This window comes from Stegodyphus dumicola, chromosome 3 (assembly GCF_044657685.1).
Source record: "Stegodyphus dumicola isolate Sdum_Otavi_A_Nest chromosome 3, ASM4465768v1".
Taxonomy (NCBI): domain Eukaryota; kingdom Metazoa; phylum Arthropoda; class Arachnida; order Araneae; family Eresidae; genus Stegodyphus; species Stegodyphus dumicola.
Genome location: NC_140770.1, coordinates 67,524,111 through 67,539,139, shown reverse-complemented (window position 1 = coordinate 67,539,139; position 15,029 = coordinate 67,524,111). Strand labels below are relative to the sequence as shown.

General features: G+C 33.3%; 1 protein-coding gene across 1 annotated transcript in view; it reads right to left on the bottom strand.

The window, feature by feature from the left end:
- Positions 1-12,866, bottom strand: part of LOC118198214 (transcription factor 12-like) — a 154,467-nt gene extending 141,601 nt beyond the window's left edge. The window contains exons 1-2 of the mRNA XM_085812975.1: positions 12,508-12,866; positions 9,269-9,336 (exon numbers count right to left, since the gene is read on the bottom strand). Of these exons, the coding sequence (XP_085669101.1) occupies positions 9,269-9,336; positions 12,508-12,583 (144 nt within the window). The 5' untranslated portion in view covers positions 12,584-12,866. The remainder of the gene's footprint in view (positions 1-9,268; positions 9,337-12,507) is intronic.
- Positions 12,867-15,029: the final 2,163 nt, after the last annotated feature.

The window sequence follows — 15,029 nt, the reverse complement described above, 5'->3', positions numbered from 1 at the left end:
TTGTGAATTTTGGAAAAGTCTATTTTCAATTGAATCTGATGAGGGTTTTCGAATAGAAATCGGCGTGTATTTATGCTATATATGGTATAAACCATAAAAACATTTGCGCAGACAAGCCATCCATATCTGAATGTATTTTACATAGGGGGAAAATCTGATGTGTACACTATGACTTCCAATATTAAATTCTACACATTTTTTCCGGCATTTAATTTAAAATTATTTCCCCGAATTTCATTAGAGATACATTTCTCATTCAATTAATTCAGTTCTCACTTCACAACGAGGCAAAAATTAAACTTCAAAATATCTTCATTTAAAATTGAAAAATATAAAACATCAAATACAGTTAAACCAATTTTTACAATTAAAATTACAGTTTCTACGCAAAAACAAGCAATTTGGCCAGTGGGTAAGAAGGCAGATTTCTTGGTGCACAAAACTGAAAGTTTAATTTTGGTCCCACTTGGCAAAAAGACACTGCAGGTGCAGAAACTGACTTAAATTACTATTCTGCCAAGTCTAAAATGTAAATAAATATGACTCCTATGGTAAAAAATTATGCTTAGCCACACTGCAATGCTAAAAATTAAGGCATAACTGACATGCTATATTAATTAACAACTTTTTAAGATCATGCTGCATGCATAACATCGGTATGGTTGTAAAAAATGCATTTTTAAAGAAAATTAAAATTTTCAGAGGAAGGGGTGAAATTTCCTCTCAGAAAACTAATTTAAAGTATATTTTATTTTGATTAATATGGCATCTACATTGCCGATTGCCTAAAATTGTTACCAGATCTACAAGCTATCTTTAACCACGCATTAAAAGAAACATTTCCCAGAATTTTTAGTTTGGGAATATCTGATTGGTGACAACCAGTTCTTTGAAGAAATCATACGAGGGACATAACTTAATACATTTTCAATTCAATTTCAAAATCTCTCATGTAGCTAGGTAGGACACAGGCTTTGATGAAACCTGTTTCAGCTAGGAACCCATCAATGGTAGGCAAGGGACAAGCTCATTTCTCGAAAAAATTTCTTCTAACCTCACGCACTGTTAGACAAGATGGCCCCAAGAGATGCTGAAAAGCTGGAGACAGACCAGATAGTGAAATAGGAAAAATAACTCAGCCCTGTTCTCTGTATGGAATGCCTTTTGTTTTTCTAACAAAGAAGTATAATTCATATTAATTTTAAGTCAATCATGTGTTTTAAAATGTCATAAATCTGAAAAATGCATTTTTTCAGACATTTTAGGCCTTTAAGTTTGAAATGTAAACAAAAAATTTAGATCATGGAGTTTTTCGCCAAAGATGTTTCGCAAGAAATCTTTTGCCAACCCGCTCCGTATATGACAGCTGTTCCTAACAATTTTATATATTTTTTAATCATGCATTAATAGCAATTGTAGCTTAGACTTAATGTTTAATTTTAATAAAAGATTGAATTAAATGACTAAAATTCAGAAAATTGCTGTATTTATTAGATTTGCAAAATTGCAGTCATTACACATATTAATGAAGCAACTTTTATAAACCTTCTACAAAATTTAATTTGAATTTTTTTAACCCTTTCGCACCTAACAGGACACATATGTCCCAAGCAAATTTCAAAAAAATACTCTTGGAATAGAAACGCTTCTCTGTCTAATGGGAGATTTTCCCACCAGTCCTGCCAATATAAGGTATTTTCATTCACAGAACATAGATGGCACTACCGTACATAATGCAATTCCCACGTTTTTTAAGTGTTATAGCAGCTCATTCGATACTCTACGAATGTAAATAGTTTAGTTTTGGAAAATACCGCCTATTTTCACTTAAATTTTGATTTATCCATAAATCTAAGGCCAGATAAGTTACTCACGAAGCGGATTACCTCTAATAAACTGGTAAGTGACAAAATTTTACATCCGTTTTTATTATCGGGACATATGCGTCCCTCTCGTCTTGGATAGTGGGAACACATTGTCCCAACAGTCCTATGTGATCATTTCTCTAGATATTATATTTTTCGTTTACTTTTGAAATAGTTGCTTATTATTTTTAATTTAGGCACATATTAATTCAATCTAAAATGACTCGACACCAGGAACTTAATAATGGAGAAATCAAAAACATTTTAGAAGAGTCAGATGACGAAGATATTGATTTGGATGATGAAATAGACGATCCCGATTTTCAAGATCCTACACACAATTTTCAGTACTCATCCGATTCAGACGAGTGTGAAATGGATATCGATCATGATACCATTCCCCAAAATACAAAGAACAGCGATGCTTTAAGTGATACTGATACAACATCACTTTCATCAGTTGATGAGATACCGTCAGCTAATGCTTCAGGCTGCAAACCAATCTTATGGTTTCATGCAGATTCAACTTTCCAACCTCGAATGACAATTCCAGCAGAGTCATCGCCTAGTTTGTTATTCAAATTAAATCGTTCAGCTACGAAATTGGACATGTTTCTCAAGATATTTCCAAAAAGTCTTATGATTTGGATCTCTCAATGGACAAACCAACGACTCGAAAAGTTAGGACAAACAATTCACCCTACAGACCCCTCTGAAATTATGCTTGTCCTTCGATGCATGCTTGTCATGTCTTACAATAGGGTGCCGAAATTCTCTCACTATTGGTCATCTAATCCTTCTTTGGGAAACGTAGCAATAAAAAATGCTATTTCCAGAGACAGATGTAAAACATTGCTGTCGAAACTATATTTTGCTGCACCAGAAAAGCCAGAAAATGCAAGTAAAACATAGTATTATATTGATGAGGATGTTTCGTGCCTGAAACAAACCGTCAAACAGTGCCGAAGCGAAAGCTCATATCAAGCTATTGATGAATCGATGGCGAAATTTAAGGGACGTTCATCCCTCAAACAATATATGCCAATGAAACCTGTGAAAAGAGAGATAAAAATTTGGCAGTGATGTGATTCAAAAACAGGATATATATATGACATGAACATTTATTCCGGAAAAGAAACGGGTGAAGTTCAAGGCACACTCGGGGAACGGGTAGTATCAAAGCTAACGGAGACAATCCGAGGTAAAGACGTGATGTTTGCGTTTGACCGATTTTTTACAAGTGTGCACCTGATGGAAACCCTGAAATTTCCTGCTCTTGGTACATGCATCAAGACATGCAAAGATGTTCCTAATTTTGCAACAAAACTAAGCAAAAGGGGTGAGGCTGAGTTTCTTGTAACTAAAAACGGAACATTGTGTGCGAGGTGGCTTGATTCAAAGGAAGTGATGATGCTAAGTAATTGCCACGAAGCTAAATACACAAAAGTAAATCGCACCATGAAAGATGGAAGCAAAAAAGACTTTAAGTGCCCTGTGGCCATCGAATTCTACAACAAAATCATGGGAGGTGTAGACCTTGCAGATCAAATGGCAAATGTCTATGAATTAGATCAAAAATCTTGCAAGTGGTGGAAAAAAGTATTTTTTCGCCTATTGATGAGCGCAGTGGTCAACTCATGGATTATGTACTGCGAACTCAAACATCGAAAAACCCCACTTCTTGATTTCCTTGTACCTTTTGCAGAAGCCTTGATGGCGTCCGGAAAGCTCAACGCACAGTATCAACGCCGTAGAGGAACTGGACGCCCATCCAAAACATCACGAAGCTTACTCATTGTTGGTGACCATCTGCCAGTAACAACAAAAACACGACGGCGGTGCCGTAAATGTGCACAACAAAAGAAGGAATCGCGCACTAAAATAATGCACACGATGTGTAATGTCGCATTGTGCATTGATTGTTTCAAACCATACGATTCATAATTAAATTTTTATGACTAGAAAATCATTGGTTTTCTTTACAAAATTACTCATTGAAGACTACTGGGACACATATGTCCCAGCGGTCAGAACTGATGGGACATATATGTCCCGGTCCTAAATCAGTGTTCAAAATTTTTCTAAAAATATAACATCTTAATTTTTAGCATTCTAGAGTGCCCTACTCATAGTTTATGTTATCAAAATTGTTCTGTTGAAAAAAAAAAACTTGTCACGAAAGGGTTCAATAATAGTAAATTTAATTGGAAAAATTCACAAGAACTCGCCCTTTTCTTATGTAACTAATTTTAACTGATATAGGGGGGCCATAAAAAATTTCCCCTGATATACGATCCCCTAATGTATCTGCTGAACTAATCGAAATAAAACTTCAGACATTGTTATTTGAAGGTATGCACTCGAGATCTGTTTGTAGTCATGGTTATGGTGAAAATTTATTAAATTTTCGATTGGCAACATTCAAATGGCAAACTGATCACTGAAAAAATATAAATGGTATTGGGACAATACATATATGACAAAAACTGCCCGTGTGAATCATTTGCAAATGACAAGACAAGGAGAGAGAAAAAAACTTTTATTGGAATAACAAGTTTTCATATGCTCCCCTTCACAGAGAATAATGCACTGCATGCAGGAGATTGTCAAGAACAACAATGAACGCGATATTGCACGAGGAATCTGTGCAACTCCACGTTTTATGGCATCTTTCAATTATGACAAATCTTGAAGATCTGATGTGTATAACTCAAGATTTCAGATAGTCTCAAAGCTAGAAATTCATCAGAAAAAGGTCAGGGGATCAGGATGGCCATGAAACTGCAAAGTTATGAGGGATGACCATCTTGAAACAGTGCACATATTAAAAAATTTGTAGTTCTAACAATTTTTTTCGGCTGATCTTTACAATATGGTAACTGGTAGTTTGGTGACATTTTGGAGGCGATAAAGGTTACTACCTGGGACTTTGGTAATAATGTGAGCAGTACTCAGCTCCGATTACGAATTATTTTGTGTGAGGGAAATGAGGGATCATGTGATATGCCATGTAATATTAATGGACGAATTACGGTTATTTAATCGGAAAAGGGGGGAAATCGGGAAAAAATCTGAAATTTTGTATTTGCCTTTATTCTGTGTTGTGTGAAACAGTGTTCGTTAATTTTTGGATCCCATGTCCCTAACTGAAGTGAATTCGAAATGGGTATTTAGTGGGATTGAAAGGGGTAATAAGTGTTTCTTTAAGGTTGTGCGAGATAGAAGTAAAGATGTTTTATTAAAATATTTATTTTACCTGGTACCTTGGTGTGAACTATAAATATGATTTTAAAGATCCTGAAACAGAAATAAGAAAGGTTTATCGGACACGTAATCAAGATTCTGAAGAAGAATAGGTAAGTTAGTATTTTTAATTATTTGAGGATATTATTTTTATGCATTGTTCTAAATGTAAGGTGGAAGTAAAGTAATTTGCGTAAACGTGCATGGAAATAATTTAAATATTTGACACTAAGTATTTGTAACCATTTGTAATGAAGGAAAGGTATGAATTAGTTAGTGACGTTTGTAATATAATAGATAATGTAGAGGTAAAAGTTTTTGGATATTTTATTTATTTTATACGGGGAAATGTTCATATTTGGAAAGGGTATGTACTTTTTCGCGATCAGGTAATTTCATATATGTTCTTTTTACCGGGTTTAAAGATTCAGAAAATTGTTATGCATTTTCGTGAAATTTTTCTAATTTATGAGAAAAAAGCAGTGTACATGGATATAGTGAAGAGTGTGCGCAATGCCATTTTTGTGCAATTCTGGGATGTTTTTTTAAGTAAAAATAAGTCGACGTGTACATGGTTTAGTGATATTTTAATTAAATGATAGTTATTTTGTGAATTTTATGTTTGTAGGAATTTGGTATACGTTTAAGTTGAAGTAAACGTGCATGGAAATAATTTAAATATCTGACACTAAGTATTTGTAATGCTTGCGGTATGAATTCGTTGGTGACGTGTATAATATAATATATGATTTAGAGGTAAAAGTTTTTGGATATTTTATTTATTTTATATGTGGAAATGTTCATATTTGGAAAGGGTATAAACTTTTTCGCGATCAGGTAATTTCATATATGTTCTTTTTCCCGGGTTTAAAGATTCAGAAAATTGTCATGTACTTTCGTGAAATTTTTCTAATTTATGAGAAAAAAGCAGTGTACATGGATATAGTGAAGAGTGTGCGCAATGCCATTTTTGTGTAATTCTGGGATTTTTTTTAAGTAAAAATAAGTCGGCATGTACATGGTTTATGTGTATGTGTTATTTTGAAAAACACGTAAGGAGTATGGCATTGTGCACTTTTTACCAATTTTGCAGTGAATATTAAGCAGTTTTGTTAGATAAAATTTCTAGCATAAGTGTAATTCGGCTAGTAGATTGTTGGAAGAAGTGTTCAGTAGATAAAAAGAAAAGAAACATGTCTTTATTTCGTGAAGACAAAATGGCGGCGGAAAAAAAAAATAGAGGGTTGCTGTAGGAAAGTTGGTCGCCAAATTTTCGCCAAAAAAACGCCAAGTTACGTTACCATAATGTAAAGATCAACCTTTTTTTCTCTCTCTCTTGTGTTGACACTTGTCCTTTACAATGCTATTCTTTGCTCATGTTCTGTTTAAAAGCCAGTACATGGCTTTTCACTGCACTGATAAATTCGGCCAAGATAAAAGTGAGGGTTGCCATCTCAAAATTTAGAGCTCTACTGTTTAAATTATCACAATCTTCAGCACATACTTTCAAATAACAATACCTGAAATTTCATTTCAATTGGTTAAGTGGATAGGCCGCTAGGGGTTCATATATTGAGAAAGATTTTTATAACCACTTTGTAAAGAAATAAAATAAAAGTGATTCCTAAAAGTTAATTGCTAGATATATTTTTGCATTTGAATTACTTTGTTTGATTTGAATCAAAAGATATCTTTTGATGGTTATACAGAATTAAAATACTTGTTTTAGAACCATCAGTATTCGAAGAAATCGACATACTACTCTTAACTAAGAGAATATAATTTAAATACCAAATTACAAAGAATATTATTGCAATTTAATTTTGAATAATATTTTACTTTTTAATATTGTGAATTCATCAATACTTATGAACTAGAGTTCAGAAATATTAACCCTTTAAGTTAGGTATATACTTTTGTGTTGCATAATTAGGCATATGAGTTATAGGTCTCCACTCACCTATTAACCCTTTCGCCGTCCTCTCCTGTCCACGAAAATTTCTTCCCAGCGACCCTTTGTTTATCGCTGCATGTAATGTTGTTTTCTCTGTACATACATAACTTTTTGTAGCGGATGAATGTAAATGACTATGAAGTAAAATTATAAGGAAATACAGCATACTGGAAAAGTAATAATATCTCTGCTTATTTCTAATAGCAGAATTAATTTGATAACATCTGATCCAGGCGGTCCACCCCTACCATTTTATTGTTGTAATCTTTTACAATTATTGGTTTTTTTTACAGTTCTTTTCCCTTTTTTCAACATCAATCATAGAGTTATTATGGGCTGTATTCATCAAACGTATATCCTTCTCGTCTTTCAAATTCACAACCTCATTTTTTCTCTTTTTCTACCGAGTAGACATTGAAGATCTTTCACTGTCTTGTATCTTACGTAAAATGGTGCAAATATTCATAAAACCCAGAGGAAATTCAATTAGAAATAGAATGCCTGATTAGTACTGCCCTCTAGGAGGTATTAGAACAAACAAAAATAAAAACTCAAACAAGTAAACATTTAGAATGAGTTTTAAACGTTTAAAAATTTTTAAATGTAGAAGAATGCTTGAAGAGTGTCACAGCCGCCCTGCAGAAGTTTCACTTGAATGCGCTAGACACGTTACGGACGACGAAAAGGTTAAAATGTAGAAGAATACTTGAAGCGCGTCACAGCCGCCCTGTAGAAGTTTCACTTGAACGCGCTAGACATGTTACAGACGACGAAAAGGTTAAAATGCACCTAGAATTTGAAAAATCATTTTTTATGGTGCTGTCATCACAACAAACAGCAACAATTAACGTTCAGCTACTGAAAGGCACAACTCTGAAAATTAATGCAGTGTTGGAAACTTTCACAAATATCACTGGGAGACACCTATCACCCATGCACTTAATCTAGGGTTAAAAGATTTGATTTATAATATACAGAATAATTATTAACAAAAATGTTGTGCTAGAATTTCAGCTGCAATTTTAACTTCCTCATATACCAGGTAGACAAAATTATTGCTTAAATGTACCAGTTTGGTAAATGACTGCCAAATGTAAAAGCACACTGAAGGAACTGAATATTCACAAGAATCCAATGCACATGCGAAACAGGAAGAATAAAAGGAAAAGCAGTGATTCAATTTTCATAGCCATGTATGTGCTCCCATGTTAACTTGAAGTGTATAATATTTTAGAGTTTTAAAAATTACCTCTTTCCTCAATAAAAAAAAATAATAAATAAATAAAAATAAATAAACAAATGAGAGACTTGTAAACCATTATAAAGCCTGTATAGAACACTGTTGTCAAACAGTGTAATTTAGCATCAATAACAGCTAAGACTAATGTTTCAACACAATCGTAAGATCTTCATATTGTTTTCATATAATCCAGTTAATTTACACTATTCCAGCTTAAATATTATAAAGAAGGATATATGTTAACTGTTATTTATATGTTCCTTCCTTGCATTTTGGTAAAAAAATAATAATCAGATAATTGCACAAATTCAGTATCCACACAAGTTCAGCATTAAGCACTAGGTAAAACAGACATATAATATGCATATACTTGGGTTGCCACATAAGTACTTTTTGGCAACACTTGTAGGTTGCCACATAACTACTATTTTGGTGACATACTGCTTTATCTCATGAATAGTTTTTTCGTCTTTGCAGTTTGGATGTAGATAATTAGTTTAATAACTGATGACTGTTTTTACGATTTTAGATTGGAAATTTATTTTCTTCAATCAGATTTGCTACCAAGAACTGTATTTTTTTAATTCGCAACTTTCGGAGTTTTCACATAACTGGCATTCACATTCCCGACTCTAGTATTTTATTTCATGATATATTTAAGAATTTTCATGAACACCTTCAGCATTTTAGTAATTAATAAAACATGCTTCCAAGTCATCCTACTTTAAACTTCAATCAGAAAATTATTGGAAATTTATCTTGCCTTGATATTGCCAGTTTATTTCTGGACAGTTTTCTTGACGGCTTAATAATGCATGAAATGTGTTATTATATGAAAGCCTGGCACTAAAATTTACCTCGAAAATGTAAAAGAAAAAAATATTTCCCAGTTTTTAACATATTAAAAAAAAAAAAAAAAAAAAAGATTAGATTTTCCACAATATTAAAAATAATGTAATTTCTTACCTGAGGAAGTCCCTTATTATCACAATCATTTTCATACAACACATCATAGGGCACATCTCTATTACTATCTGTAAAATTAAAAATATATTATTCATATGAAAGTATAATAAAAAATACTTAAATACACCTAGAAGACTATTTTAAAAAGCTTACAATCAAGCATGCTATATATGTCACTGAAAAACATAAAAGTATTGACTGGCATTTGAAACTATCATATACACTCCACAAACTGAATGCCATCTACTCTAAAATGGAAACCATTTTATGAGACACTATTTCCTTTAAAATACTATATGAATAATTTTAATTTGTTTCCACGCATAGTCCAAAATTCTGAAATATCACAAAAAAAAATTTTCAAAGACCATTAAAAAATCCTAGCAACATGTTAGGATAGTAACTTAACACTAACATGTTGGAAACATTTGGGATATGCTAATACATGACCTTTAAAATCTATTTAAACACACACCTATGCAACTTGTTTTTAGTTCAACTTTATACGATACATTCTATGTCTTCCATTATCATTGCAAGGCAATTGCTTTCATGCACCTTGCCTTTGTTTTACTGGAAAGTATGAGTTTCAAGAAAGTATTCAGAATAACTTCTGCCTCTTCTTCAGTTAGTGCAGGTGATTGACACTTTAAAGATCTATCACTTTCTTCATTTCAACTAAATGCGAGGGATATCGTCTAGACTTATGAATTTTACCAGGATGGTTGAAACAGCTATAGACCTTTTAATTTACTTAAGATCAACTCTTGTGTCCCTCACCAAAGGATATTTCCCTTTGGACTTTCTTCTGCGTCTATTCAAGGCTGGCTTGCAGTTCTTTCATGATAATGTAATATCATGAAATGTTTACTTGTCGGCTACTTTTCGTCTTGCGTTCTGTGCAAATATACATTCCATATTTAGGTGCTGCTTAAATGGGAACTAAAAAAAATTTAATTCCATGTTTAACATTTTAATAACATGCCACGGACACAGTTAGAGAGGGCAAGGGGGACATCTGTTGCTGAGCGCAGCAGCCAGAGGTTTGGCTGCTGCGCTCAGCAAGGCACGAAACTGATGTTGTGAATTTTTAAAATGACATGTTTTCCCATTGTTGATAATAGGAATGGGTGCAAAATTTTCAATTATCCCCAGGCTCTGAATACCCTAGCTACAGATCTGTAACATGCGACAACATTTGCATGCACTTCTTAATGCTAAACAGAGTTTGTAATGCCAGATGAATTTTGTACATGCATTCATTATGCAGGATATTTGTTGTACAAAGCATTTATTATATGCATTAAGCACTATAATACTGTATTTACTTGAATATAAAAACCTTTATTTTGGTATTAGAGATGCTTTTTTTATTATTTGAAAATTCTGAAGCTCCTTTTTTTGTCCATGCCACTTTTGTTTCCGAATCCCTTTCTAAATTGTTGCCTACAAATGTTATTGCTATGTATTATTTTTAAAGAAATTAAATAATGAAGAATCTATATGTATGCATGTTAGTTTCTTGCATTATGCAAAAACGACAGCACTCAAAGCCATAAAATTTTGAATACAAGTAGTAGTTCCTCACCTGAAATTGTATTTTACTACCATTCTTGTGTATTTTATTACAATTCCTGCATATTTTATTAAAATGGAAGTGAAAAATACTACATACTATTGAGAGACTATTACACATAGCAGAGCATTGAAATGCATTTAGCAGAATTTATGTGAAACTACTGCCTAGGAAAGAAAACTCTTTGGAGGTTATATTAACAGCAACCGCAAAACCAAAATGCAAGAAGGCCACTAAAAACTAAGCGAGAATTCCTATGAAAACAAATACATACAAGTATAACATTTTATACTTTACTCTATCCTGTAACATTTCTAGTATTTCCTCTTCAATTTATTTGATTTTAACTCTTTTTATTTCCAAAACCCCCTTGTCCAAAAATTACCCCATATATTCTGAAATTGATTATTACACAATATTAATATAGTGTTAATGCGGTTATTTTTAAATTGAGCTTTATATAATTTTTAATATCTAATCATTTTAATTTTTAGCCCACTATAAAAAGTTTATACTTTTTCTTCCCCCTCCCCCCACCGAGAAACTTTCACAGACTTTACAGGTTCAGTAAAAATGCAGCTTCGGAGCATGTGTTCAATATATGAAAAAGATAACTTGAAGCAAGGTTTTTCATATAAGAAGCGTTTACACTGATTTATGTAGATGAAAGAGAAAATATAAAAATTTCTGTCCTTTTCCAATATTTTTCCTTCCTACCAATGCTTTAACTCTCTCTCCCAATCCATTATCATTTTTAGTATGCCACACAAAAAAAATCACAACATCACAGTAAAGCTAAAGCTTTAACAATCAACAAAGAATGCATCTTTGCTGCATACATATGCTTTAGTTAGTCATAAACAAAATGTACCAACATTGTTCAAATTTACATATATATGTTAGCAATTGATTAAATCAAGCTCTCGTACATAAGTGCAGTTACTGAAATGTAAACAAACAAGACATTTTCAAACCTAATCCATTTCTATTTTTAAAAAGTGGCTATGACAGTTTCAAAAATCCAGCATTTCTGTTCACACAAATGAAAAATATCCAATACTCGAAACTCACACTGTTACTGAAGGTTTAAAAAAAGGGGGGGAATAAAATTGAACAAGACTCTCTGTTGTGCATTTAACTAACTGTACAGCAGAAAATTATTAAAAAAATTTCAATAATTGTACGGAAATTTAACAATTTAAATTAAACAGCTAAATGTTTCTTAAGCTTAGTACGTTGCTCTTTGACTGGGTTAAAGTACTTGTATATTATAAAAATATTAGATAATTTATTATTTCTTAAATGATATCTCTAAAAATAACTTCTATATTAGATCACAATACAGAAAATCAGTACTTTTAAGGTACGACGGAAATACAAACATTGTAATCAAAATATTTGACGTTCACAATTTTTTTGTTTATGTAAAAAATATCAAATTATTAAACACTGTAAACAAGCGTAACGCAAACTTGACCATATATATATTTTCACAAAAAAAGTTAAAAACACCTAACTATTAAATACACTCGAAATAATGCCAAGGAAAAATGATGTTAAATTAAAAAAAGAAGGGAAAAAAAAAAAAGGATATCAGAAAAGACATCGAAGCTGAGGGGGTAGAAAAAGGGAGGAAAAAAAGAAGAAAGGAAAACTCTCTTACCACGTCGATAAGCTATCTTGTTAAAACAATTCTGGAACACCTCATATAAATGCAGATGCTCTTCATTACTCGCCATATCGTAAACTACTTATTACAAAATAAAAGTATTTGTAAAATATATATTTTCAAAAAACATTTAACATGGAACTTGGCTTTTCGACCTCTGCAAGCAGAGGACGGGAGCTCTCATGCCTTTTTTGAAATTGACTGACACATCATTAAGATAAAAATACATTTAACAATTCACTGGAGAATTACAAATTATACTCGTAAACTAATCAAAATAAATTAAACTTTAAAACGCTATGGGACGCTAGTTCATAATCAGGCTATACTGCCTTTACAGGTTGCAGTTAACTTCAAATTACCACGTTTCGCTTTCAAAAACTTGTCATTCACTGCTCTCCGGAAAAGCCGAACATGAACCCTATTTTATTTTATGATTCACGGTAGTTCTTTAATTTCCAGTCGAACAGAAAGTTATTCATTAGAATTATTATTTCGTTATGTCTATTGCGAATGTCAAAGCGAAAAAAAAAATTCTGACAATTATCTAGTACAAGATTAAGCAAATACGTTCAGTCACTAGATGTGACGTGCCAACACCGACTCAAGAGAGTGTTGGACGTGCGCATGTGTGACGATTTTTTGCAGTACCACTTTATTTCCAATTTTTGATTGTAAGTTAAAACAACATTTTATGCACTTAATTTCGTATTTTTTACTTAAAATAAGTCTCAGACGATGAACGATGAACACGGGTTAACGACATATTTTCATGTGTTTCAACGAATGTAATGTAAAATGTGCGAGTAAATTTCAAGGAATATGAAGCAAACACAGACATTGATTGATTAAGCAAGCATTTTTATAAATTTAGTATAGCTTTACATACAATTTTACTTTCATCACAAACACTAGGTTGCAAAAATAATTATTAATTAAAATATACTTAATATAAAACGTGAAATCTCGAAGTTCGTTTGCAAATATTTTTTCCATTTTTCATCCAAAATTTCCTCCATCCTCAAAAGTATAAATATTTCATTCTTTAATTTCTAATTTAAAGCCGCTATAAATATTAAAAACATATTTTCTGGTGGATGCACGTGCTTTTTAGCATATCTAGTCTTCTCAGCCTAAGTTGAACGCTAGCATAGTTTGGCGTTTCTGAGCTCATATATTTTAGCAATTGGCACGCACTCAGGCCAAAGAAAGTCTATGAAAGTCAAATTCTTTGCTCAGGAGTCGCCATCGAGATAGATCTCGATAGTGACGAGTCAGGCTCCATTTCAATCAAGGAGGTAAGAATAGAAGGAGAGAGGCTTCGTTGTTTCCTCCACTATCGGGGAATGAAACCCTACCTAACAAGCGGCGTCCATATTTGTAATTTCAAAACATTGCGTTACGGCAATGAAACATGCGCGTTTCTAAGCTGTTCCGTGCATGTATTTTCCAGTAAAAATATTGTTTTACAAATTTTTATGCCTTAGTTTATACTTCTATATAGATGGCGCTGCCCTCGGGCCAGATATTTGATTCGTAATGTACACTCATGTCCATTAATTAAGGATAATGCAAAATCAGGCAAAGGAAGAGTTAGAAGCCAAACAAATTTGACTTATTTGTAAAGCTTATTTTGTAAACAAAAGGAAAAGAGCAAAAGAAGATGCTATATGTTTGATATTATTAAAAAAAATTAGTGATTTTTTCTCCCTGGAGCAAATTACAAAAAAAACCTATTTACAAAAAACCAATATTACATAGTTGGTATGATACATTGTATGTCTCCCAGACGATGCAATGCAGTCCGTACAACGCCTAGGTATGCTGAGTATCAAATTATCGATCTGATCTTGGGGGATATTACACCACTCAAAAAGCAATGCTCTCCGAAGTTCCGGTAGACATGTAGGAGGAGGTTGACGGGCTGCAACTCGTCGGCCAAGCATGTCCCACACCTGCTCTACTGGATTCAAGTCCGGTGAGAATGCTGGCCAGTCCATACGGGTGATATCCTCCGATTGAAGGCATTCGCTTACGATGTTTGCACGGTGAGGACGGGCGTTGTCATCCATAAACACAAATTGTGCGCCCATGGCACCCCGAAACAAACGTACATGTTGTTCCAGAATGACATCCTGATAGATTTGGCTTGTTATGGTTCCAATTTGAACATGCAGGTCAGTTCTGGAACCCAGAATAATTCCACCTCAAACGAGCACTCCTGCACCACCGTAACGGTGTCGTTCAATAATGTTTTCTTGGTGGTAACGGATACCTGGAGCTCTCCATACGAAAATCCGGCGAGAATCAGACTGCAAGCTAAACCTGGACTCGTCGGAAAACATCACACAAGCCCACTGTTGCGGTGTCCACAATGCATGCTCTCTACTCCAGGCTAACCGCAGGCGACAGTGAGTTATAGTAAGTGGAACGCATCTGACAGGTCTACGAGCATATAGACCAATCTGCCCTAAGCGTCTGTACACGGTCTGCCTTGAAATTGTCGTACCAGTGGC